Source organism: Archocentrus centrarchus, chromosome 2, assembly GCF_007364275.1.
Source record: "Archocentrus centrarchus isolate MPI-CPG fArcCen1 chromosome 2, fArcCen1, whole genome shotgun sequence".
Classification (NCBI taxonomy): Eukaryota; Metazoa; Chordata; class Actinopteri; order Cichliformes; family Cichlidae; genus Archocentrus; species Archocentrus centrarchus.
In genome coordinates this window covers 25,430,020-25,456,782 of record NC_044347.1, presented here as the reverse complement: position 1 = coordinate 25,456,782, position 26,763 = coordinate 25,430,020, and the positions used below count along the sequence as shown (strand labels likewise).

The 26,763-nt window shown below is 42.5% G+C and overlaps 2 protein-coding genes across 6 annotated transcripts; one reads left to right on the top strand and one right to left on the bottom strand.

Moving 5' to 3' along the window:
- Window positions 1–372: 372 nt before the first annotated feature.
- On the bottom strand, window positions 373–22,758 carry LOC115790630 (L-threonine 3-dehydrogenase, mitochondrial-like). 4 transcript variants are annotated; one of them, XM_030744495.1, is made up of 11 exons: window positions 22,646–22,748; window positions 21,917–22,016; window positions 21,282–21,413; window positions 21,152–21,194; window positions 3,787–3,857; window positions 3,458–3,607; window positions 3,179–3,351; window positions 2,939–3,029; window positions 2,738–2,830; window positions 2,448–2,624; window positions 373–2,356 (listed from the first exon to the last, which is right to left on the bottom strand). In XM_030744495.1, exons 3-11 carry the CDS (start codon window positions 21,400–21,402, stop codon window positions 2,217–2,219), a joined length of 1,059 nt encoding a protein of 352 aa, XP_030600355.1. In that variant the 5' UTR covers window positions 21,403–21,413; window positions 21,917–22,016; window positions 22,646–22,748; the 3' UTR covers window positions 373–2,216. The 4 variants fall into 4 exon arrangements, with proteins under 4 accessions (XP_030600355.1, XP_030600346.1, XP_030600364.1 ...); XM_030744486.1 differs by lacking the exon at window positions 21,917–22,016 and having other exon boundaries at window positions 22,646–22,758; XM_030744504.1 differs by lacking the exons at window positions 21,917–22,016; window positions 22,646–22,748 and adding an exon at window positions 22,491–22,628.
- Window positions 12,589–20,085, top strand: LOC115790616 (zinc finger BED domain-containing protein 4-like). 2 transcript variants are annotated; one of them, XM_030744465.1, is made up of 3 exons: window positions 12,589–13,025; window positions 16,342–17,729; window positions 18,837–20,085. In XM_030744465.1, exons 1-3 carry the CDS (start codon window positions 12,847–12,849, stop codon window positions 19,262–19,264), a joined length of 1,995 nt encoding a protein of 664 aa, XP_030600325.1. In that variant the 5' UTR covers window positions 12,589–12,846; the 3' UTR covers window positions 19,265–20,085. The 2 variants fall into 2 exon arrangements, with proteins under 2 accessions (XP_030600325.1, XP_030600333.1); XM_030744473.1 differs by lacking the exon at window positions 12,589–13,025 and adding an exon at window positions 13,844–13,920.
- Window positions 22,759–26,763: the final 4,005 nt, after the last annotated feature.

The following is a 26,763-nucleotide window of genomic DNA, read 5'->3' as shown; positions in this document are numbered from 1 at the left end:
CTGAAGTACTAACATCTTGGATCACATAGCAGACTACATTATTTGTCAGATAATTCCATTAAAAATGATGCAAAAGTTCAGTCAGATCAATTAGCTATAAAAAGTAAACCAGATATCCAAATGGAATAATTTTCATGCATTCACTTATAAGTTAAACAAATATCAATTCACCTGCTGTAGTTGTTGTGAATGGAGGCTAAAATAATTTTCTTATCAGGCTGTAATCATGCTTTTTCATGCTGTAAGGAGGGAAATTCTGGTACATCAGCACCAGCATCACTTTTCAGCACAGTGTGGTTATCAAGAAAAATTCAGAAAAACTTTTTTTTTTTTAAGAGGATTTATTTAAAAAAAAACAAAAACACCCCCCAGCAATAATTCTGAAAGAACAGCTTATAAACAAACATTAATAGGCCATCCACACCCTTCTTTCTGCACAGCACCACAACAGAAGAGCTCTGCTTAAATTCATACTGATGCATTAATCCATTCAACATTCATTAAAGCTTAGCAGAGAAACCACAGCTTCTAGACAGAAAACAGTTAAAAAAACAAAACAAAACAAAACAAAACATATAAATACATAAATAAAATCACACCAGTGCAAAGATCAAGCAGCATCTTTAATGCACGTATTTTAAGGCCTAAAACATCGCTAGTTTTCTTTTCCTGCTCAGAAGATCGCAGCAGGCAAACACTGTTTAAGCACCAAAAAATATCCCTGCAGTACTACTGTGTGGGGTTACTGTTTTTACAGTTACCTGCACCACTGTTTCAGCACTTAGGAGTACAGTTCACACTGGTAAACGGAGTGCAGCTCTACCTAGCTGGTTTTAAGCCGCTCAGCACAGCAGGCTGGTAGACGTGATACGTTCAGAAAGAGAACTTAACTCTTAAAGGTGCTGGATGGATTCACAGAGAGAGATGAGGTTGATGGTTCAGTAGGAATGCCTTTTTTTTTGCCTTTTGACAAATATATTGTTAAAATCTCAATTTCATTCATGCTTTTTAGAGTCTTGGTATGTATTTAGGACCTTGAAAGTTTATGTAGGACCTGAGGCCCATTCTCTCTATGCTGCCAAAAAGATCAAAGGTCAACCGGAATGGGAGCTTGCAAAGTTGAAACCTAACAAGAGTTTCTGCAGGGAAGAGCGACACGTACCATTGCATGTTGAACTTTTCTCTTTTTTCAACATCGCATGCTAATATGATGTGAATTATTCCCTTATAAGCCCCCTGTCATACTGACCCCAAGAATCCTGCGGAGGGCGGCGGACGAACGACCGCGAGCAATCCACAGAAACTCGTGGTGAATGGGAAATGTAAACAATCGATAGCGTGCACCACGTGACCTGATGGTGTGTGACGCGTGCAAAACACGCACAGCGGCGAGGTGGTGGACATCTGTGTGCAGCGGCGGAGACTTGCAAAGAGCAGATCGCTGCGTCAGGATGTACTGGGCAATATGGGAGGCTGATGAGGGAACTACATGCTGAAGACGAGAGTGGCTTCATCAGCTCCATGTATCCAACCACATTCTGTGAGCTGCTGAGAAGACTGGAGCCCAGAATTGAAAAGCATTGCACAAATTACAGGAAGCCACTGGATCCTGGGCTGAGGTTTGCCATCACCCTTCAACACCTGGCAACTGGTGACAGCTACACAGGTTTGATGTAAGGGCTTAGAGTGGCAATAATACCATCTTTCTCATGCTGCGTGATGTATGTGGAGCAATCGTCGCTGAGCTGGCAGAAGCTGCAGACTGATCGCAGGCTCAAGTGCTCATCACGTGCGTTCCTGTCCGCAGCCAAAAATAAGACAGGAACTAATTTTTAGAAACTTGTTCTCCAGACACGGCCCGACGTCTGCAGACAATTTCTGCATTTTCTCTGCGTGTGGCACCGGATGCCCTCTGCAGCTGATTTTACGTCACTGTGACGGGTTTAACTGAAGTGATGATCAGTGCACCAATCCCATCTAGGGTTGACTGTGACTGTGGCTAACTTGTCAAGAACTGAAAGATTTGGGATCATGCCAAAGATTTCTTCCAACTAAAACATCAATCTACGTATAGACAACAGGCCCTCACTTCCTTTTTTGGAACTTTTTAAAAAGTTTAATAGTTAAGGCTGAAAAAATGTCTTAAATCCTAAATGTCACATTAAATTTTTAAATAAAGCTTTGTGTCCAGTTGCTACGAAAATGCTGCAAACTGTTTAGAAGTCTCGTGCCAGCTTGTTTCCCAGAGTGATGTGAGTAAGCATGGCCTGCACCATCTCTGGAAGGTCATACTTGTGCTTCCAGCCCCAGTCCTGTCTCGCTGCGCTGTCCTCGAGCGCCTTGGGCCAGTCGTCCGCTGGGGAAGAAAAAAAAAAAATGAAGCAGAGAAGAAGAAGTCAAGATGCTGAAATTATAAAGATATGACGTTGGTCTCCCAGCAGTTTTACCGATACCCTGCCGGACAGGATCCACATTGTAGGTGACCTTGAGGTCAGGCAGGACTTTCTGGATCTCATGGGTGAGGTCCTGTGGAGTGAAGCTCATGGCATTGATGTTGTAGGTGCGGCTGATGAGCGCGTCAGCCGGAGCCTCCAAGAACTCCAGAGTGGCCCTAACACAGTCATCTGGGCAGGAGAGGCGGTCAGAGGAAGAGATGAGTGAAAGTGACAAACGCAGACAGGAACGCATTGCTCGTTAAAATCCTGCCAATTCCACTAAATCATAAAGTCTGGTATACCGATGTACATCATAGGAAGCTGTGTGTTGCTGCGCAGATTGCACTCAAAGTGACCGATCTTCACAGCTGCGTGAAAGATTTGGACAGCATAATCTGGAAAACGGTGAAAAAAAAAAAAAAAAGGGAACAGTGTCTGTGCAGAGGTGTTGCAAGACTTGTTTCTAGAAGGACTTTGGGTATTTCTATCTCAGGCCTACTCACCTGTGGTTCCTCCTCCAGGCTGGGAGTCAGCTGAGATGATGCCTGGATACCTGAGACAGCGGAAATCCAGCCCATACCTGTGGTGGTAGTACTGATAGAGGGGAGGGGAAGAAAAGACTCAAAAACAGCAGAGATAAAATGAACAGGTCTCTAGAACGAGGAACTGAGTTAAAACCATTAAAGGTGTGGAGAAGAACAAAAAGGTATGTATTCTGAAAGCCTGCACAGTGTGTGCCTCACCTCACCCATCAGCTCTGCGTGGACTTTGGATACACCGTAAATGGTGCGCGGCCTCTGCACACACAGATCGGGAGTGGGGTCTTTAGGGGAGGATGGACCGAAGGCACCGATTGTGCTGGGAACAAACACACGCAGACCGTGCTCGGTGGCGATGTCTAATATGTTATGGAGACCTACAAAAACAGAGAGGCTGTGCATAAGTGCGTTAGTGTTTTACCTTCAGAATCTGCAATAAACCATCTATCTTCAGAAACGTTACACATGTAAAGCAGTGTCCACCTGTGATGTTGACCTCTTTAGCCAGAGCCACGTTGTTCTCTCCCACAGCGGACAATACAGCCGAGTAATGAACCAGCCAGCTGATGTTATTGTTGACCACAATCTCCCTGAGGTTCTTATAGTCCAAAATGTCAGAGAAGATGAATGGACCTGTGGAGGACACATGCACACAATAGATGGTGTGTTCACCCACTCATCTGTGGAAACGCTCACCCAAAGAGCGTAGTTTAATGGACATGTGGTTTGCATTGTCCAAGAATGGACCTCCTAAATAGAAAGTCACTGACCCTCCATTTTAAGAGTAGGTAAAAAAGAACACACACACACACCATTATTGTAGATATTGTTGGGGGGTTTCCGGATATCAGAGAGGATCACGTTGTTTTTTCCAAATCGCCTCCTGAGGAAGAAACATTACAACAGTCAGTTCTGGTAACTGTAGTAAAAGAGCAGGTCTGCAGTACAAATAACATGATTACATGAGAAAAATGGCAGCCTTCAGGCTCAATTCCATAATATGTTATTTTGATAGCTGTTGGAATTGTTGACACATTGCAGGTAATACAGGTTTTGGCTCACAGATATCAGGGAGGCAAATTTTAATTTGTTTCTGCACCTTTAGGTTCAAGATATGAAGGATTATACCTATGTTTTATCATGTGAGAAGGGGTTCCTGCCACCAAAGAAGCGAAAATGCAAAGGAAAGAGACAACGTGACCGGGGTTGGGTCACGTTACGTTATCCGCTTCCTCCTCAACTCAAGCCTCATCTCCTAAACTGAAGTCAGGGCATAAACCGATTATTTATTCCCAGTACTGTTGCAATTACTTACTGTCACTAGATTGGACATGCAACGCTACCGTGTCTAGAAGCTGACAACAAGCCAGCTAAACAACAACAGCCGTTTGTAAGCTAACATTATTGCCAGCTAATGTTATGCTCGAATTCCCTAAAAAAAAAAAAATCTCACTTTCCCTCTGATAAAGTTTGATGACATTCTCACATTGTATAAGAGTTTATTCACCAAGTGTCAGAGCAGCACTTACAGACAGAAGAGTTCAGGATATCCTCAACAACTCACCTCAGTATCATCATCAGTCAGAAGGGAGCTTCACTAACTCACTGACCTGTATTGGACTCCTTTCACAAAGTTTTACAGCCTCCTCCAGAGTAAACAGATGTGGTCACATATTGACAGCTGAGGTAAACAGCAGACTGACAGCCTACACTCACTACAGATGAACGGCAGCCAGAGTTGTCTGTCTGACAGTGCACACCGTAGCTAGGATTATGTGCTTGAATTGGGAGGGGTAAGAAAAAAAGAATTCAATTGACTGCAATCTGCTGACATCTAGCATGGAGAATGTTATGCTGCCTGTAACATCACTCATCACAAATGGTTTGGTGGTGGATCAGTGATGGTCTGGGGAGACATATCCATGGAGGGACACACAGAACTCTAGAGGGTAGGCAACAACACCCTGACTACCAGGATCAGGATGAAATCCTTGGACACATTGTCAGACCCTAAGCTGCTGCAGTGGGTACTGGTTCCTCTTAGTGTACAACAATGCCCGGCCTCATGTGGTGAGAGCATGCAGGCAGTTTCTTGAGGATGAAGGAATTGATACCATTGACTGGCCCTCACGCTCGCCTGACCTAAATCCAACAGAGCACCTCCATCCATCCATCCATCCATCCATTCGCTTCCGCTTATCCTGTTCAGGGTCGCGGGGGGGGGGGGCTGGAGCCTATCCCAGCTGTCATAGGGCGAGAGGCAGGGTACACCCTGAACAGGTCGCCAGCCTGTCACAGGGCCAACACAGAAACACAAACAACCTTTCACACTCACTTTCACACTCTCATTCACACCTATGGGCAATTTAGAGTAGCCAATTAACCTAACCCCAGTAAGTGCACCAACAGAGCACCTCTGGGACATTATGTTTCAGTCCATCTGATGCTGCCAAGTTGCACCTCAGACTGTCCAGGAGGTCGGTGATGCCCTGGGCCAGATCTGGGAGGAGATCCTCCAGGACACCATCCGTGGTCTCATCAGGAGCCCTGATGTTGTCAGGCATGCATACAAGCATGTGAGGCTGACACAAACTACTGAGTACCATTTTGAGTTGCATCATTCTTTCACTTTGATTTTCAGTGTGTCGTTAAATTCAACCTCTGTAGGTTGATCATTTTAATTTCCATCAAATAATGTGGCATCCTTTCATTCATTTTTTTTTTTTTTTTTTTTTTAAAACCTTTATTTTACCAGGTAAAAATGTTTGAGAACTAGTTCTCATTTACAAACATGACCTGGCCAAGAGGCCCCAATCGAATTAGGTCCACTACACATAAATACACATAAATATAAACATACAAACATACCAAAGCAATCAATCAATCAATAAAATCTGAGATTTATCATGGAGTATGCGTGTAAGTGATGACAACTGGATAAAACAGGAATGAGAAGAAACATACACGAGTTAGCAAAAAGGGAGAGAGTTGACATTAACGTGTTTGTGTGATTGTACGCATGTATGAGTATATATAGGAGAAAGTGTATGTGGGTATGTAAATTAGTGTGACCTGAGGTGGTCAGCATGAGCAACAGTCAACTATAATCTGTTGAGTTTTATGGTTGAAAGTTGTAGGAGATGTTAAAGTTGCAAGTTTGAGGGTGCTTTGTAAAGTATTCCAGTCATTTGCTGCTGCAAAACGAAAGGAGTTGCAGCCAAAAACAGTAGAGGTTTTGGGAATGGTGAGCTTAATGTATTCACTTGACCTTGTTCGATATTTATTGTGAGCTTCATGAAGAAGAGATGACAGATAAGGTGGTGTCTTGCCCAGGATTGTCTTATAGATGAAGTGAAACCAGTGATGGAGCCGCCGGGTATGAAGGGAGGGCCAGCCCACCAGTTTGTAGAGGTCACAATGATGGGTGTGGAAAGGCGCGTTAGTTGCAAAGCGGATGGCTGAGTGATGAAGAGTGTCCAGTTTTTTGAGAGCAGTGCTTGATGCCATTTTATAGATGATGTCGCCATAGTCCAGAATTGGGAGTATTGTCATCTTGACAAGAGCGTGCTTGGCAGCATGAGTGAAGGAAGCTTTATTGCGGAAGAGGAAAGCTAGTCTGGCTTTGACTTTTATTTGAAGATTGTTGATGTGTGTGGTGAAGGACAGAGATGAATCCAGCCAGATGCCTAGGTATTTGTAAGATTTAACGTACTCCAGAGATGTGCCATTGGCACAGCTAATCTTGGGGGGATTGGAGGCCTCATTTTTTCGACCAAAGATGATGCATTTGGTCTTACTGGTGTTAAGGCAGAGATGGAGGCTGTGAAAGGACTGCTCTACAGAGGTGAGGCTGAGTTCAAGCGTAGATGCGGCAGAATGTAGTGAAGGTCCAATTGAGTATAGGATGGTGTCATCAGCATAAAGATGGATTTGGGAACTGCCAGCAGCTTTATCTACGTTAATGAAGTAGTCAGAGAACAATGTTGGTCCCAAGATGGAGCCCTGAGGCACACCTTTGGAGAGGGTTAATGGTTCTGACAAGATGTTCTCTGTTTTTAGCTGCTGGACACGGTCAGCTAGATAGCTGGAAAACCAGTCACAGCAGGTGGTGGACAGACCAATGCTGGAAAGCCGACCTAAGAGGATCCTGTGATCGACTGAATCAAAGGCTTTGGCAAGGTCAATGAAGGCAGCCATGCAGAACTTCTTGCTGTCTAATGCTGTAATAATGTCATCAAGGACCTTCGTGATAGCGGCCATACATCCATGTCCAGAACGAAAACCAGATTGAAGGTCAGACAGGATATTGTTAGAAACAAGATAGTGGCTTAGCTGTTTCTGAACCAGCCTATCCAGGACTTTGGATAGGCATGGTAAAATAGAAATGGGTCGATAACAGTTGGGGTCTGAGCTAGAGCCACCTTTGAAGAGGGGGAAAATCATGGCCGATTTCCAGTCAGAAGGAAAGACAGAGAGCTGCAGAGACAGATTAAATATTCTTGTGATCGGAGCAGCAATGATGTGAGCGGATGCTTTTAAGAACATGGGATCAAGTCCATCAAAGCCAGCAGATTTATTTGGGTCAATTTTAGTGAGTTCATCCAGCACTTCTGAGATAGAGAGGGATTTGAAGGAGAAACCATTATTGCTGGAAAGGAAAGGCTGAGCATCAGGTGAGGTAGTAACTGAGCCTGGAAGAGTAAACGCTTTGGTTGAATTAACAAAGTAATGGTTGAGGAGTGAAGCCATGCGGGGGCTTATCTGTGATAACAATGTTGTTGAATACCATAGAGATTGGCAGGTGTGAAGAGGTAAGTTTGTTTTCCATGGACTTCACCGTTTTCCAGAATTTCCTTGCATCAGAGCCACATGTGGTGAGTTTCTCTTTATAGTAGGAGATTTTGGCATTCCTGATCACCTGGGTGGTTTTGTTCCGACATTGCCTGAAGGCAAGCCAATCAGCAGGAGATCGAGAGGAACGGGCTCTTCGCCAAAGGGTGTTCTTTTTATGGATGAGCTGTGCCAGGTCATGGGAGAACCATGGGCTGTAACGATTCTTAGTCCTAAATCTTTTCATAGGGGCATGTTTATTGATGATCAGACTGAATGTATTCTTAAAATAGGACCAGGCATCATCTAGGGAGTGGATAGAATTGATTGTGTCCCAAGGCACTGCTGCAACGTCTTGAAGAAAGGCCTGCATATCAAGTTTCTTCAAGGAGCGCTTTATCACGATCACTGGTGGTCTTTTAGCAGAGCATCCAGAGCGTATACATGCAATAGCGCAGTGATCACTCATTTGGCTGAAAACTCCAGATTTGTAGTTAGATGGGGTATTAGTGAGAATGAGATCTATCAGTGTGGAGGATGAGGGAGATTTGAGGTTGGGTCATGTAGGCTCAGTTATAATTTGGGTGAGGTTTAGAGCATCAAATTGCTGCTGAACTATGTCGGGGGGGTTGATCATATTCCAATTTAGATCACCCAAAAGAACAAATTCAGAGGTGATAAATGGAGCTAGGAGTTCACTAAGGGCAGTGAGTGAAGGAGCTGGGGCAGAGGGTGTTCTGTAGCAGACAGCAACAGTGAGAAAGAAACTTGCTGAGAGTTTAAGCTTTACCACCAGTAATTCAAATTGTTTGGGAACTGACTTAGAAAGAGCAACAGTGCAATGCAGATGGTCTTTAACATACATAGCTACACCACCTCCCCTGGAGGCTCTATCCTGACGAAATACATTGTAGCCTGGTATCAAGATATCATGGTCAGTGTTTGTTTTCTTAAGCCAGGATTCAGAGATGGCCAAGACATCGGGGTTAGAAGTATGTACCAATGCTTTTAAATTGTCAAAGTGCCTAGAATTTAACAGACTACGGATGTTCACATGTAAAAAACCCAAAGATTTACGATCACAGAAATCACTAAACAGCAAATGAGTTGAAGTGGGCTTATCTAAAACAGGCCCAGGATTTGAGTGAACATTACCAGAGATAAGTAACATGAGTATGATTACTATGCGCCTGAGAGCAATATCAAAACAGTCCGTTTGATTATCTTTCACAGAGGGTGTGTCTACAAGCAAACAGTGAGAACCAAAAAACTGATCCAGTAACATGAGTGGATAGAGCTGAGTAAGATGAGATACCTGAACTGTAGAAAGTCCAAAAATTTTGGTGATCCAGTAGGAAGAGACATCTCTGGGGAGTAGAGTGAAGTCCAGTGTTCTGCTGCCATGGAATGCAGTAGTAGCTCCAGATAAAGGCTTACTAAGAGGCTCAGGAGCAGGGGACTGAGTGTGTAGTGAAATGACAAACAGTAATGTACTGACAGCCATTGGAATTTTTACCAGGAAATGCATGTCAGGCTAAGTGTGGTGGCAAGTATAGTAGACAGGCAATAGTAGATGGAAGGCCAGGTTGAAGCAACAGAGGCCCAGGCTGTACTATGTAGAAAGTTAAGATAGTACTGGTAGAATTCCCAGCTGCGGCAGGTGGAAGGCCAGTCTAAAGTTGGTTGTGGTTCAAGCTGAAACAGGTAGAAGGCCAGAGCCAACAGAGGTCCAGGCCAGCAACTGGAAGCCAAATCCAAGCTAGCAAAGGCCCAGGCTGTAGCAGGTGGAGGGCCACACTTAAGCTAGCAGAGGTCCAGGATGAAGCTAGCAGGAGTCCAGGCTGCAGTAGCTAGTAGAGTTCCCAGCAGTTAAATTCTTAACAGTCTATCAGGATCCATCTTAAATCTGTAGAGAAAAAGCTTTGCGTGGGAACCTCTGCTCCATCCTGTCCGTGAGGTGGGTCCCAGCGGAATCCGTCTGAACGTCCCCGGGGCTGAGTGCTGTCACACCTGCACTGTCACACCTGCTGGTCCGCGGGGTTGTTGTTAGCCGCAGAGCTGTTAGCGTCAGCTTTGGTGTGTCCGCTGTCCGCAGCGCTGGGGGTCCTCAGGATGGGGTGCGTAGTCTGCCGGGTGCCCGCTGTTAGGGGAGTCGGAACTTCTACATTCAGTGAGGTTTGCACGGCCCTCCTTTTATTTTTGACTCTTCCCGTCACCGCATTACACCGCATTCATAACACATTACCCAGTCCAAATCCGTATAGATATCCAGTATGATTTTTTTTTCCCCCACTAAGATCTGATGTGTTTTCAAAGTGTTCATACATTTTTTTAAAAAATAAAAGTGTATAAAAGAGCTGTGCATAAACAGGTGGTGGCAAACCTCAATTAACTAAAGAAATATTGTAAAGAAGAGCGGGCTAAGATTCCTCCCAAATCATGTGAGAGACTGATAAAGTCATAAAGAAAATTATGACTTCAAGTTATTGCTGCTAAAAGTGGTTTTGCAAGCTACTGAATAATAAACAAAAGCACAGAGGCAAGAAAGCAAGAAGAACAGGAAGGCCAGGCTTTGCCAAGACGTTCAGAGACAAGCTTCAGAAAGCTTCTGGGACAAAGTTTTAAGGACTGATTAGACAAAGATGAACCTTTATCAAGGTGATGGAAAGGCTAAATTTTGGAGAAAGAAAGGATCTGCTCATGATCCCAAACATACAAGCTCATCTGTGAAACACAGTGGAGGTAATGTTATGGCTTGGGCTTGCATAGCTTCTTCTGGGACGGGCTCATTGATCTTTATTGATGATGTCACGTATGATGGCAGCAACACAATGAACTCAGAAGTCTACAGAAACATTTTGTCTGTCAATTTAAAGAAAGATGCAACCAAACTGATTGGGAGGTCCTTCATCACGACCCAAAACACTGCCAAACCTACAAAGGCATTCATCAGGGGCAGGAAGTGGATGGTTTTAGACCGGCCTAGTCAATCTCCAGACCTAAACCCTATGGAGCATGCATTTTACCTGCTAAAGAGGAGACTGAAGGGAGTACCCCACCAACTATGTGTATCATAACTATGCAGATGACACACAGCTCTATATCACGTTATCACCAGGTGACTCAAAACCTATCCAAGCACTGAACAGATGCTTAGAACAAATCAATGTGTGGATGTGCCAAAACTTTCTTCAGCTGAACAAAAACAAAACTGAAGTTATTATCTTTGGACCTAAAGAGGAACGATCAAGAGTCAGCGTGCAGCTTCAGCTACTACAACTAGAAAACCTGTGAACAGGTCCGAAATCTGGGTGTAGTAATGGACTCAGACCTGAACCTTCAGAGACACATAAAAACAGTCGGATTTTTACCACCTGAAGAACATTTCTAGAATTAAGGGACTAATGTCTCAACAAGATCTAGAGAACTCATCCATGCATTTATCTTGAGCCGCATTGATTATTGCAACAGTATCTTCACAGGTCTGCCAAAAAAAAAAAAAAAATCAATCAGACAGCTGCAGCTGCAGCTAATCCAAAATGCTGCTGCTCGTGTTCTCACCAAGACTAGAAAAATAGAGCACATCACCCTGGTTTTAAAGTCCTTACACTGGCTACCTGTAGCTCAGAGAATAGACTTTAAAATACTTGTATTAGTTTATAAAACTGCTGAACGGTTCAGCACCACAATACATTAAAGAATTACTATCGTCATATCAACCTTCCAGAACCCTCAGGTCTTCTGGTTCCAGTCTACTTTGTATCCCCAGAACCAGAACCCAACATGGAGGAAGCAGCTCTCAGTTTTTATGCACCTTTAATGTGAAACCAACTCCCAGAAAACTGCAAAACAGCCGAAACACTAAATTCCTTTAAATCAAGACTGAAAACCCACCTGTTTAGAGCTGCCTTTGATTAGTAGTCCGCCAACAAAGCTGGGTGAAAGCTGCTCTAAACAAAATATCTTATTACACATTGACCATCTCCCTATGATTATCATGTGCATCTGCTTGATGGTTTAATGATTTTGTGTGATGATTCTCATGTTTTAATGATTTACTGTGTACTTGATTGATGTTTTTAATGCTTTTTAATGATTTTACTGCACATTTGTTTGATCCTCTTATGATGTAAAGCACCTTGAACTGCCTTGCCGCTGAAATGTGCTATACAAATAAATTTGTACTTACTTACTTACTAAAACAAACAACAACTGAAAGAGGCTGCAGTAAAAGCCTGGAAAAGCATCACAGGAGAAGAACGCAAAAGTTTAGCGATGTCCGTGACCCACAGGCTTGATGCAATTATTGGAAACAAAGGATCTGCAACTAAACATTGAGTCTTATTCACTTTAATCTATTTTAAGTTCATCTCTTCCAATGTCTCATGTTGACTTATTTTGTCAAACCCAAATGTTTTCAGTCACAGCAAAAATAAAGGGATTGGCCTCACTGTTCCAATACTTTTGGAGGGGAGTGCATTTTTCACAGTATACAGGTACTGACAATAACTGTGGTAACCGAATTATTATTATTGTGTGTACACATCATCAAACGTCAGATAAATGTGTCTCAGTGGTGGAGTGGCGAGCACTGTAGCTTCACAGCGAGAAGCTTCTGGGTTCTCCTAGTTAGTAGGGGGTCATTCTGTGTGGAGTTTGCATAGTCTCCCTGTGCCCACTTGGGTTTCCAGTAGTGTTGTAGTACTCGAGATCGGTCTTGGTCTCGAGACCGGTCTCGAGACCGCTTTTTGATGGTCTCGGTCTTGTCATGGACTCGACCGCATTTGGTCTCGGTCTTGTCATGGACTCGGACATTGCGGACTCGGCATTTTATTTCAAGACCAGTCGAGACCGCAGCTGTCGAAATATCACTAATTTGCCAGAATATTCTCAAATTTATTTGTTAACATCCTTGCTTTTATTGAGTGCAAAACGTACTGATTCAAATCCGAGCAATAATGTGACTGATCCTACCGCTGTCACTCCCGCCCCCTTTTCACTTGCACTCCAAGTAAGATGTGGTTGTCTGGGAGCGGGAGGAGATGTCTGCCAAATCGTCAATTATAAAATTCGGCTATATAAATCATAAAGAATATGTTTGTAAAACAACATCGAGAAAAAAGCATACTGCGACATGTAAATTCTGCCGTGCTTCGCTATCAGAGACGGTGGGGACAACGTCCAACTTTTATCGTCACCTAGAAAGGAAGCACAAAGCAAGGTAAGCTATGTGTAAGTGATGTTAGCAAAGCTAGCTAACTAACGTTAGTAATCTGCCTCTACCGAAATTCTTTACCTGGCCATCACACAAAGACATTTTGTCAATATTAGCTATGCATATTAAGTTAGCTCACACTGTAGAGCATGTATATTTAGGGTGCAATTTTCCGTTTCTTGTCAGCTATTTGCCACCTAGCTTGGCGCACAAGCTAACGTCACCTAATTGTATTTGCGTCAGACATTACTGATTTAAAATCGTCTGACATGTTGACCGACGTGCTTCTCCTCTAACCTTGCCAATATATTGCCATTAAATAAATCTTGAAAATTACAGGGCTGTACAGTGACAAATATGTTGCATTTGCGATGAAAAAAATTGTTTCTACGCTGAATTATTGTGCAGACGTGTTGTTCGACAAGCCTGCAAATACAGTGATGTGACGGCTCTTGACTATGAGCGATAGGACTCGAGTCTCAGTGAAAACCGTCCTTTGTTTTTGTAATGCTCTGCACACTACAGTAGCTATTATTATTCTATTTAATTCAATTCAATTCTATTTTATTTATATAGTGCCAAATCACAACAAACCGTCGCCTCAGGGCGCTTTGAAGGTCCTTTTGAATTAAAAATTACATTTGTTTAATCGGCGAATAAATAAAATGTAAGAACGTAAGAGCACACAGCGCATGCTCATTGCTCTGTTTTCGTCACCTGTCATGGTGGCAGTCATATATGTAGCTCTGCGTGGTACCTGGCTGCTACACTGATGCAGGCTTCATGCAGCAGGAGAAAGGGTGAGAACAGTCGCGGTGAACAGATCCCAAAGATTCGGTTCCCTTCAAAAAGAGCCATCACTGCTGCAGTAGTTGTTTTGATCTTGAAGCAGGGACTACAGGTAACTGATTCGAGCTGAATAATTAGGCCCGAGCCTCCCGAAGGGATCGTTTTTGTCTCTCGCCGCAATTTTGTTTGTGCATTCGTTCGCACAATCTTTGGCCGATCAGCCTCAAAATTTAATAACTTGTTTACTGACCCGGCCTGAACCCACAATTAGGGAATCAAGAATCAAGAATCAAGAATCAAGAATGCCTTTATTAGTCCCACAAATGGGGAAATTGCAGTTAACAGAACATCCATCCAAAACAAAAACATAACACAGACAGGGGGGGGACAGATGTCTGAGGTCATGCAACCGTTTCTCAACGGCGCTACCTTTAGCAGAGAGACAGAAAGAGATACATTGGGATAGTTAGGTTCAAAAAAATCATCTCATACTGTGTTCATAAAGAACACCTTACGAGGTTCCAAAAAACACCTCAGCAAAAAGCATATTGCACATATAAAGCCGGGATAGCAGTATGGTGGGTAGGGTCAGGGTCAGGAGGGGACGCAGACGGAGACGAGAGGGTGGGGGCATTGTGGAGCCCAGATGCCAGCTCCCAGGCAAACAGTTTGCTGATAGTGATGGAAGTTCATCAGCAGCCTTGGTACACCAGATCCAGCTTCACAAATCACAGAGAGGGCTGAGGGGGATAGCGGCCTTCACACATAGTTCTGGAGAGATATGATTGCCAGCCAAGGCCGGCTAGGGAGCCGAATTCTGATAATGCAGATGTTGTTTTGGAACAGGCTGCTTGTTTTTTCAACAGCCTTCAGTCTCACTGGGAAACCATTCAATAAATCCAATAATCCAAATTCATTAGTTACCGTCCTCACTGAGCAGAACCGTACCTTATCTCCAGATCGAACCCCTCTCACCTGCTACTCCCCAAGTCTACGGCTCAGGTTCATCAGGCTTTGAGTCTGAGTCTGTACCATCAATCAAGTTTCTAGGTGCAATAGCGCCCCCTACAGAAGCAAACAAAAGTTTGTATGGAGGTCCACAATTTTAGTTTCACTGAAATGCATGAAAATTTGTGTCAACATTCCTGACGTCATCCTCATCAAAAAAGCCAATCACACCCATGCTCTATTTTCTAACACGTTGCCATGGCGGAGCCCGAAATGCCCCATTTTATTCTAATGGGAAAAAGCGAAAAATCCCCCATACTAAAGTTTTTGCTTACTTTGCCCGAAATACATGAAATTTGGTACACAGATTGCTGATGTCAGCCTGATAAAAAAAGTCAATCACACCTATGTCATATTTTGGACGCTGTTCCCATGACGATGCCAAAACTGCCCCATTTTATCCCTATGGGAAAAAATGTGAAATTTCTGCAATGGAAAAATGACCCTTGCTTTCTCAAAAATGCATACAAATGCCTGAAATTTGGTACACGCATTGTCCACATCTCCCTGAACATAAAACCTGCAGGTGAAAATACTGTAATGTGTAAGGCGTTGCCATGGCGATGCCCAGAATATGGCATCTTTTTCTTTGATAAAGTCAATACATCCATTGCAGTTTTTCATATGTGGCAGCAAAAAAAACCCCGCTGCAATAGGCACGGCTGGAAAAGCTGGGTTCAAATCGGCACCAGCACCTGGGCGGCGGCCGGCGAGGGCCTATTATCGCCGCTTGCGGCTTTAATTTGGTATTTAAATCCATTTCCATGGTAACAGCTTTCCTCAACAGGCCTCTGTATTTCTATCGGCTGCATGACTTCACATCATGGTATAGTGTGATTGCGCTGCGTCCAAACTGACCAGATTGTGGCGCAGAGGTGGAAGCAAAGCAGAACAAAGAAGGGTTTGAAATGATAATGATATTTATTACTGTGTATCAGACCCCCTTTGTTTAACCCTTATATGAATTTTAATTTACTGTGTCATCATATTTAAAATGAACGGATCTATGTAGAGTAGAATGTTAATGTTCAAGTACAGTGTAAAATGTGCAACTGTTAGAGGCCACTACAATACCCACTATTAAATAGATACAAATCTGCAGCACGCGAGTACATTGTCCTACATATTTAAAAAATGTCCCGCCTGATACACTCCCACATCTGCTGTAGCTCAAAAGTTTTTGCAAACACTAATTAATTAACATATTAACAGAAGTAAGCAAATGCAGTGTTTTTAAGTTCCAATTTACAGTTGCAGATCAAATAACTTCTTACTAGTGCGCTTTCTAAGGCTCATACCGTATCAGTCATGTAACTTCCTTGTTTATCGATTTGAAAAATATGATGGCCAAAATACCATTGATTTACATTGTGTTGTTTACCCACACGTGTCATTCTATGCAGTAACAGTATTACACATGTTTGACATACATTTATGAAGTTGCTACATATTTTTAAGATTGTTCTTTTGATGTAATTGATGTACACATGACCAGATATACTGATTCCTCTTTCCTATTTTTTAGGTTCTTGGAGTACAAGTCAAGGCAACAGACTGATGTCACACAGCCAACGATATCATTTACCCAGAAAGTGCAGCTCTACAGCCCACAATCGCCAAGGCAACAAGCCATCAGTGAAGCCATTGTTCAAGATTTGATCATTGGGTGTTGTCTGCCTATCTCACTTGTGGAAAATGGACATTTTAAACACTTTCTTGAGGTCATGGATAGTAAATACAGACCAATCTCTAGAGGAACAGTTTCTGAGAGGCGAATACCAGAGTTGGTAAAGAAGGTCAAGGAAACTGTTTTGGAGAAACTGAAGACCCAGTCGTCTGTGTCATTAACAACTGACCTCTGGTCTGATCGCAGGCTACGCTCCTTCCTTGGAGTGACTGCCCATGTGTGCTACAAATCAAAGGATTCCTATGCACTTGAATCCTACCTGCTGGACTGTAGGCGTTTTACAGGCAGGCATACTGGAGAGCATATTTCATCTGCCTTTGAGGAGATCACAGAGGAATATGGGATTCGTCACAAAATAAGCTATATCATAACAGACAAAGCCAGCAATATGAAATGTGCTTTTAAAGTACACATGCCCCAACAGCAATCTGATGACAGTGAGAGTGAGGAGGATAATCTAGATAACGAGCACTTGTGGGAGGACATTAATTTAGCAGAAGACACAGAATTACCCTGGTCATCAGGTGAACGTCTTTCCTGCTTTGCACACTCTCTGCAGTTAGTTGTGAATGATGGCATGAAGGAGGTTAGGACCATTTCCCGCTCCATAGCCAAAACATCACGGTTCACAACTCTATTACATAGCAGCTCACAATTCAAAGACAAGTTTGAGGCTATGTTTGGCACTAATAGGACTGTTCCAGCTGCAAGCATGACTCGTTGGAACAGTACATTTAAACAAGTACAGGCCCTCATAGCTCTGGACCACAAAGCCCTGAACGAAATGTGCACTAAGGATTATGAGGATGTGGTGTTTAGCACCCGTGAGTGGAACCAACTGAAGGAACTGAGTGCAGTTCTTGCTCCATTTTCTGAGGCAACAGACCTGACAGAAGGAGAGAAATCAGTTACCATTAGTATGGTGGTTCCAACTGTCCTGGACTTGAATACACACCTCCTCAAGATGGAGGAGACCCGAATGCAGTGCCGGCCATTAGTTGCAGCCCTCAAACAGTCTCTGATGAAAAGATTTTCTGGAATCTTTATAAAAATAAACATGGCCAAAGAGAGCGGAAGAGAGCAACCTTTTAACCACAATGTGTACTTTTTTGCTACCATGCTGGATCCGCAGTTTGGCTTAAGCTGGGTGGACTTAGATGTTACCAATGGGGGAAATGCAGCATCAGTGAAGAAGTTCAGAGAAGAACTTAAGAAGACTCTGACAGGTTAGTATACATTTTTCTCTGCTGAAAATAAATGTCTTATTTGCAAAATCATAAATCCTAAAATGTTTTAAATTGGTAGCCCATAAAAGCTTTAACTAGGCTTACAGTGGAATTCACAGTCTTCATTTCATCTGTTTACTTGTCGTAAAAATTATGTTGTATACTCTATTGAACCTTATACTCTTTAAAGTTACCAGCCTAAATATTAGGCTGGTAACATGCCTATTTTCATAATCCAAACTCTCACTTTATACTAGCCCGTCATACTTACCTGCACCTGTACTCAAAGTACCAAGTGTTTCAAATACTATTAAATAAGTAGGCCAGCAGTTAGATATACCGTATTTTTCGGACTATAAGCCGCTACTTTTTTCCCACGTTTTGAACCATGCGGCTTATAGCCCGGTGCGGCGTTTCTGTGGATTTTTCTTTAACCACCAGGGGGCTCTTTAGCAGGATATGAATCATGGGACGTCAAAGTTGGAAATCAAAGAAGAAAGCGCCAACAAGTGCTAGCAGCAGGCACAAAAGAGATTTTTTTCAAACTCCCTCATCATGGAAACCACAAAAAGAACTTCCTATGATGCCGCTTTTAAGTTGAGGGCTATCGACCTGGCACTACAGGAGGGAAATAGAGCCGCTGCACGTAAGCTCGGCGTGAACGAATCAATGGTGAATTGACTTGTTATAACTCAAATTTGGGGTTGTCTGTCCCCCTCTGCTGAGTGCCGAGTAATTGTGGAAAACCGAGAGCGGCGGAGATACCAGCGGCTTATAGCCCGGTGCGGCTTATATATGTACGTTTCCAGTTTTTTCCAAAAAATTTGTAGGTGCGGCTTATAGTATGGTGCGCTCTATAGTCCGGAAAATACGGTAGTACAGCAGCATCTTGTAACCTAAAGAAATAACTATTCATAGAATCATTTCATTACTGACCTCTGCACTGGATAAAATAACCTATTGTGTTTTTTTGAACAGCAATAATATAACTTAATGGATAATTTTTTTAAAAAAGGCCCTATATAAGGTTCTAAAAGTGTTTAATTTAACTCTGATACGTGCATATCCCTTTAAATCTAACTCAGTCATTGTGTTTATGTTTTTCAGACACATTGATCTTTGAGGTGGAGAACATGATGGACAGTAAAGATGAAACGGGCTCAGAAGCCAGGAATGTGGATCCAGCCAGTGATTCACCACCAGCTAAATGTCCTCGCCTTCTGTCCCGCTACAAGGCCCACAAGAAACGCAGCTCAGTGCAGGATTCAAGTATTGTAACACAGATAAGCAAATACTTTGATGCCGTCCGTGACTCTGATCCTGACAATGCACTTGTCTTCTGGGCCAAAAACCATGCCAGATTTCCACAACTCCACAATTTGGCATTGAAGGTGCTATCAGTCCCTGCCTCCTCTGCACCAGTGGAGAGGGTTTTCAGTAGAGGAGGCATTATAATGAGACCCCATCGTGCACGTTTAGGTCACAGAATGTTGCAATCTCTCATGTTTTTAAAATGCAACCAAACTTTACTTTAAAGTGATTTCTACTGATTTAACTTTAAAGGTGTGCAACTACTACTTTATTGCAACCACTGTGCAACTATATGGTTATCCTGTCATGTCCTGGGCCTGTGGCCCAGTGTTTTGTTCCTTTTTGTGAAATTCTGTTTTGTTGTATTTTGTAGTTATGTTGTCTTAGATTTCCTTTCAGTTTAGATCCTCAGTTTGTTATTGTTTGGGTATTCTGTTATTAGTTATTTGTATATTATTCTGGTTCCCCTTTGTTCTGGTCTTTCCATGTTTGTATCTGTTTTGTCCCCGTGTCTTGGCTCTTCTCTGTGTTTAGTTCCCTTCCCATTGTTTTCTTGTGTGTGTGGTGTTTAGGTTCCCTCTCCCATAGCTTTAGAGTTTAGTTCTCCCTATGTTTTCCCTTAGTGTCCCATCCTTGTCTTGTCTCTGTCTTCCCCGTGTTGTCAGCCTGTGTTCAAGTAGGTGTCTCTTTAGTCATATGTTTAGATTCTGTCTGTGTCAGGTTTCCGTGCGTTAAGCCTGCATGTCTGTCATGGTTAGTCACTTGCTGTTTTATTTTCACAGTCTCGTGTTCCTTGTGCTTTGTGTTCAGTTTTGGCTCCCCTGTGTAATTATGTTCAGCTGTGCCCCTCACCCATTGTTACACTCCTCATTAGCCCTGGTGTATTTATTGTCTGATTTTGTCTTTGTCAGGTCCTTGTCAGTGTAGCCATCCATGTTGGCTTGCCTGCTGTGTGTTTTCAAAACACTGTTTTGGTTTCTAGTTTCAAGTTTTTTCATATAGCTGGCCCCTAACCAACCTAGTCTTGTTACATGTGTACAATAAAGTTAAGTAAAAGTACAGGTCTTGTCTTTGTGTCCTGCATTGAGGTCTTTTCAGCCTTGCTGCAGCAGCAGCCATGACACATGCTTGGTCTTGAGTTTGGACTTACAAAGATTATTTTGCCACTGGAGTTTTTTAAGGCTTGGGATATGATGAAACTGCTCCTAATTTAACAGTTGTGTAATTTTATGGTTGAAACACACGTGGTTAGGTTATTGAAATTCTGATTTCTTTATATTCTTATGTAGTTTGAAAACTTATAAAAGCTTACACATTAATTCAAAAGCAAACTTAATGCTGGAGTATGTAACTTTTATAAAAAATGTTTTATAAAAAAAAATATATTACATATTAAAACTCACTGTCATGACAGTGAGTTTTAATATGTAAAACTCACTGTCATGACAGTATAGTATGAGACAGATAATCTGAAAAGATTGAGCTCCTCTGCCTTCTCCCAGTACTCCCAGTAGGAACTGCAGAAATACACAGCTAGGTCAGAAACAACCAATCAGAGCCAGGAGGAGGGTCTTAGCACTGTCAGTCATGCTTGTGTACGTGCTGCTAACACTCTTTATGGAAATGTGGATCTTTAAGCTCAATTTGAGAAATGATTCTGATCATCTTTCACATTTTCTTGTGTCATGTAGCATGGGGCACTGGTCTTGGTCTTGTCACGTCTCGGACCCTAAAAGTCTTGGTCTTGTCTCGGTCTCGGGTTAGGTGGTCTTGACTACAACACTAGTTTCCACCACATACTCCAGCTTCCTCCCACAGTCCAAAGATGTGTGTGTGTGTGTGTGTGTGTTAGGTTAACTGGTGATTCTAAATTAGCTGTAGGTATGAATGCAAGGTAGGCAAAATGCTTGAGTCCATAGAGTAAAGTGCTATATGAATATGTGTGAAAAGGAAATGATCCAGTGGTGCCAGCAGACGTATTCCTGTATGAATATTTCAGCTGTTTTTTGTTTTGTTTTATTTGTAGCTCCACATGCAAAGAAAACTATGCTACATATGGAAACAGCTACTACAAACAGCTTTAACAACTGAAATCAAATCAAGCATCTTACCTCAACGACATAGCAAGCCCCACTCCCAGCTGTCCAAGTCCTCCTACAAGGATAAATGAGAGAAGAAGAAGTGAATTACCAATCAGTTTAGGAGTTTAACTAACTCCAGAGATGTGGCACAAAAACTAACCAGTGATGAGGACTTTGGGTCGGTCACCATTGGTGCTGGATGAAGCATGTGATCTCACAAAACCTGCGGACCTGTTCCCAGCATGCTTCAGTGCACCTCTCAGCAACTGCACCACCAGCATCGTAACACCGCCTATAAACAAAAGCATGAATTATTAACATAAAACACAGAGAGTATCCACAGCCTCTGTATATCTAAGCTGGGTTACATTACTGTATTATTATGATGCACAAATGAGTGAGACAACTTTATCCTACTGGATAAAGCACATACTGACAAAGTTTGAGGACATAATTTGCAGTTGAAAAAAGGCGATAAATCGCAATATATGTTATTGCAAAATGTTAACAACTGCAATATTGTATTGTAAGGACTGTGATAATATGGTACCGTGAGGCGTCTGGTGATTCCCACCTCTTGTACACAGCAGTGTGTACTTTTCTTATTGCTTTAATATCTGTGTGTACTGTCATGCTATTTACCTACAACGACTGCTGAATTAGTCAGATTAATTTTTAAATGTTTGTTTCTTTTCCAGTTGCTCAGGATTAAGTAAGATATGATTTTTAAAGGGGCATACTGTATATAGATCAGCTTGAAACTGTCAAAATAAAACTGACATATGAAAGCCTCACCTGACCCCCAGCACCCATCTCAGATTAGCTTCTTAACAGCGTCCTGCTGACTTGGTCTAAATTTAGACTGCTTTAGCTATATTCCAGACCACCATCAAGCCTATGGGGGAACGCAGGTTAATGTGGACAAATTACCAACATTACCCTGGACAAAACTGTTCCAAAACAAAGTAGTCTAACAGCCCAACAACAAATACGACATTTGTGTGCAAATGAGTGTTAAACTGTTTAAAGAGACTATTGCTTCTTAGAGGTAAAACAACTATTACCAGAACAACTGAATCAGTGCAATTCAGAAAAACATGAAACGCAAGTTGTTGTTGTTGTTTTTTTTTAATAACATAATTTTATAACATAATTCAACACAGTAACACAATGCATAAAAGTGCGATTGCGTATCAATTTCCAAAGTTGCCCAAATGCTGCCTTCTTATCTGGGCTGTTAGCTCCGACTTTACGCGTTTAACTGAGGAGTTTCTTTAACTCAGTGTTGTGTCCCCTCAAGCAGCATCCTAACCACCGAGGCTAACTACCTTTGCCTAGTCACCTGTTACTGAAGTTGAGCTCAGACTACCTTATTCAGTTATACGGTGACTGTCCGGCAGCGCAGCGCGTAACGCTGTCGCTTTTACCGACTGACATCAAGTGTAGCTAGCTGAAGCTCCCCGTGTCTGACCCGCGTTAGCTGCAGGGTACATCAACAGCCGAGTAAAATCATATTATCCTTACTTCAGTGCGAACTGGAGAATCAGAAGACAACTTGAAAGTCCCCCACTGTTTGCGATCAAACACGAACACAGGCGCGCGTAGATACGGCAAAGGCTTTTCTGCACTGTGATTGGCTTACAGCGGGAGCGGCTCCGCGACCGGGCCGGCCTCAGGAAAACCTACACTTCCGGCTCTAGCTTTCAAAATAAAGGCTCTCAAGCCTGTTGGGAACTACTACTGTGTGCTACTACTAATAAAAGGTATGATAATGTAATTGACCGAAACAATTAGAAAAGAATGAAAAGTGACTGTGTATTTGTATTGTAATAGTGTGACCCCCCCACCCCAAACACCCGACCATTATATAAAAATGTCTGAAACTAATACAGAAACTAATAGCAACTAAATAAATTTTTAGGAAACTACTAAGCCAAAAACAACAACACACTTTTAAAATAAGCTAAAACTAAACTGAATTGAAAACTATAATAAGTGGTCATTCAAGCATTAAAAGGCACCTAATACAAGGCATGATCCAGTGTTGTGTCAACACATAACAGACCACTTTGCAAAGAACTTTAGGTTAAATTAAACATTTAAATACAAACGAATTTTAAATTGAATCTTTAGGCACTTTTTTTTTAAACAGCAGAAACACATAGTTTGTTCCCATTTTATTTAGTTGAATCTATGAAAAATGCCAAAGATAAAGTTTGACAGGCATACAATAGTATACCAACAAGGTGATTCCCAAAGAGCTTTTAGTCAAAAACTTGGCAGATCTCAGCATGATGTGCAATGTGTCCTTAAAAAAATTGAGAAAACTGTAGAAGTGGACTAAAAACAACAACAACAACAACAACAAAACTATACAGCAGATGAACACTCTCAGAAAGTCATGTCCTTTAGAAATACTGCTCAAAAAAAGAAATAAAGGGAACACTTAAACAACACAATATAACTCCAAGTAAATCAAACTTCTGTGAAATCAAACTGTCCACTTAGGAAGCAACACTGATTGACAATCAGTTTCACATGCTGTTGTGCAAATGGAATAGACAACAGGTGGAAATTATTGGCAATTAGCAAGACACACTCAATAAAGGAGTGGTTCTGCAGGTGGGGACCACAGACCACTTCTCAGTACCTATGCTTTCTGGTTGATGTTTTGGTCACTTTTGAATGTTGGTGGTGCTTTCACACTCGTGGTAGCATAAGACGGACTCAACAACCCACACAAGTGGCTCAGGTAGTGCAGCTCATCCAGGATGGCACATCAATGCGAGCTGTGGCAAGAAGGTTTGCTGTGTATGTCAGCATAGTGTCCAGAGGTTGGAGGCGCTACCAGGACAAGGGGAGGAGGCTGTAGGAGGGCAACAACCCAGCAGCAGGACCGCTGCCTCCGCCTTTGTGCAAGGAGGAGCACTGCCAGAGCCCTGCAAAATGACCTCCAGCAGGCCACAAATGTGCATGTGTCTGCACAAACGGTTAGAAACCGACTCCATGAGGATGGTATGAGGGCCCGACGTCCACAGATGGGGGTTGTGTTCACAGCTCAACACCGTGCAGGATGCTTGGCATTTGCCAGAGAACACCAGGATTGGCAAATTCGCCACTGGCGCCCTGTGCTCTTCACAGATGAAAGCAGGTTCACACTGAGCACATGTGACAGAGTCTGGAGATGCCGTGGGGAGCGATCTGCTGCCTGCAACATCCTTCAGCATGACCGGTTTGGCAGTGGGTCAGTAATGGCGTGGGGTGACATTTCTTTGGAGGGCTGCACAGTCCTCCATGTACTCGCCAGAGGTAGCATGACTGCCATTAGGTACCGAGATGAGATCCTCAGACCCCTTGTGAGACCATATGCTGGTGCGGTTGGCCCTGGGTTCCTCCTAATGCAGGACAATGCTAGACCTCATGTGGCTGGAGTGTGTCAGCAGTTCCTGCAAGATGAAGGCATTGAAGCTATGGACTGGCCCGCCCGTTCCCAAGACCTGAATCCGATTGAGAACATCTGGGACATCATGTCTCGCTCCATCCACCAACGTCACGTTGCACCACAGACTGTCCAGGAGTTGGTGGATGCTTTAGTCCAGGTCTGGTAGGAGATCCCTCAGGAGACCATCCGCCACCTCATCAGGAGCATGCCCAGGCGTTGTAGGGAGGTCATACAGGCACGTGGAGGCCACACACAATACTAAGCCTCATTTTGACTTGTTTTAACCCCTTAACTGGCAGCAAAAAAATCACCTGAAAAAAACGACATAACACCCTCTAGTTATTATTGGCTCTGAACAACCCATTTCATAGCCTATTAACTGACTGCGTCTGGTCCGCGGGCCGAATGAAGTGCATTTATATGGCAAGCTAGACCCGCCCATTTTGATTGACACCTCAATCGGCCAATCATGTTAAGAAATGGGTTTCCCAGAGCCAATGATAATCAGAGGGCATCACGTAGCTTTGTCAGGTGATTTAGTGCAGCTAGTTACATGATTGGCCGAATGAGGTGTCAATAAAAATGGGAGGGTCTAGCCGGGCCCTGGCCAGTTAAGGGGTTAAGGACATTACATCAAAGTTAGATCAGCCTGTAGGGTGTTATTCCACTTTAATTTTGTGTGTGACTCTAAACCCAGGCCTCCATTGGTTAATAAATTTGATTTCCATTGATGATTTTTGTGTGATCTTGTTATCAGCACATTCAACTTTGTACAGAACAAAGTATTCAATGAGAATATTTCATTCATTCGGATCTAGGATGTGTTATATGAGTGTTCCCTTTATTTTTTTGAGCAGTGTATATAAAACAAAAAAACTATCAGAGATCTAACACACGACCTGAGAACTGTTTGCTGAATGTTAGCTAATGGTAATGTAAGGTGAGGCCATTTTTCATCAGAAATGGTCTCAGTGGATGGGATGGCTGTTAAGAAGCCATTCTTAAGGAAGGGAAAATTTGAATTATGATTTCAAGGAAGAGCTTTAATGTCCTTCAAGAAGCCCGGAGAACTCTTCCTAAAGGATACTTAAAGAAATTAGAAGAAAGCTGCCTCTACCACATTGCTAAAATGTATTTTATTTTTTATTTATTTCATTTCAGTGGCCTGTGTGGCCAAAATTGCACTTTCATGCTAACGTGTTTAACTCTACATTGATTTCATGCAAACTAAAACATGATTATTATTAAAAGATCCCATAAGAATAAATTATCAAGTTGTCGTGAACATTTACTAGATAACAATGGCAGGTGTGATTAAGTTGAGACATGTTCATGCAGCCCCTTCTGTAATTAAGATGAAACCTTGTGTCAGTTATAACCTTGCCCCTGCTAATTATGTGCAATTGATTTATTCTCCTTTGCATGCAAGGAGATTAATCTATATCTTGCATCGCTAATTAAATGTGGACACGTGCACGCATACGCTCCTAGATCTACGTGAACATGCGTCTGCATGCATTCCTTGGAGCTTTGTCTCATGACATCAGTCTTTTTTGAGAAATGTGGAAAGTCAGGAAAGGAATGATACATATTTTTCTTTTATTTCTCTATTTTGGTGTAAGTGGCTCAGTTGCGGTGAACAGACTGTATATAAAAGATGGACATATTCAAGATCTGAAAAGAGAAGCTAACAGGGAGCCTTACCTCTGCGAATTATGTACAAACCTGGATTCTTTTTAACGGCCAGCAGGGAGGTGACTCAAACATAGCTCTCAGACCTCAACAAATTCTTTTCTTTCTCCGTTTATGGTCTGATTTCAATGAATGCATTTGATAGTGGAATAAAAGCACTAAAATACTAAGCTAGTGATACCTTTGTATTCGTCGCAGACACGAACAATATCCTAAAGAATGTGAACCAGATCCGTTTTTGAGATGTCTCCATAAACGGACAGGACTGAACCTGGAAAAATCTCAGTTCAGTTCAGTTCAGTTTTATTTATATAGCTCCAAATCACAACAAAAAGTCGCCTCAAGGCATTTTATATTGTAAGGCCAAACAATAGTTTGAAATGACCCCCTATGAGCAAGCACTTGGCGACAGTAGGACAGTGAGGTATCTCCTTAAATGGGCATGATTGGACCAGATACCTATTTGTGCTGATGTTTATTGCAGAGGAGGTTTGGAGCATTGCAGTTA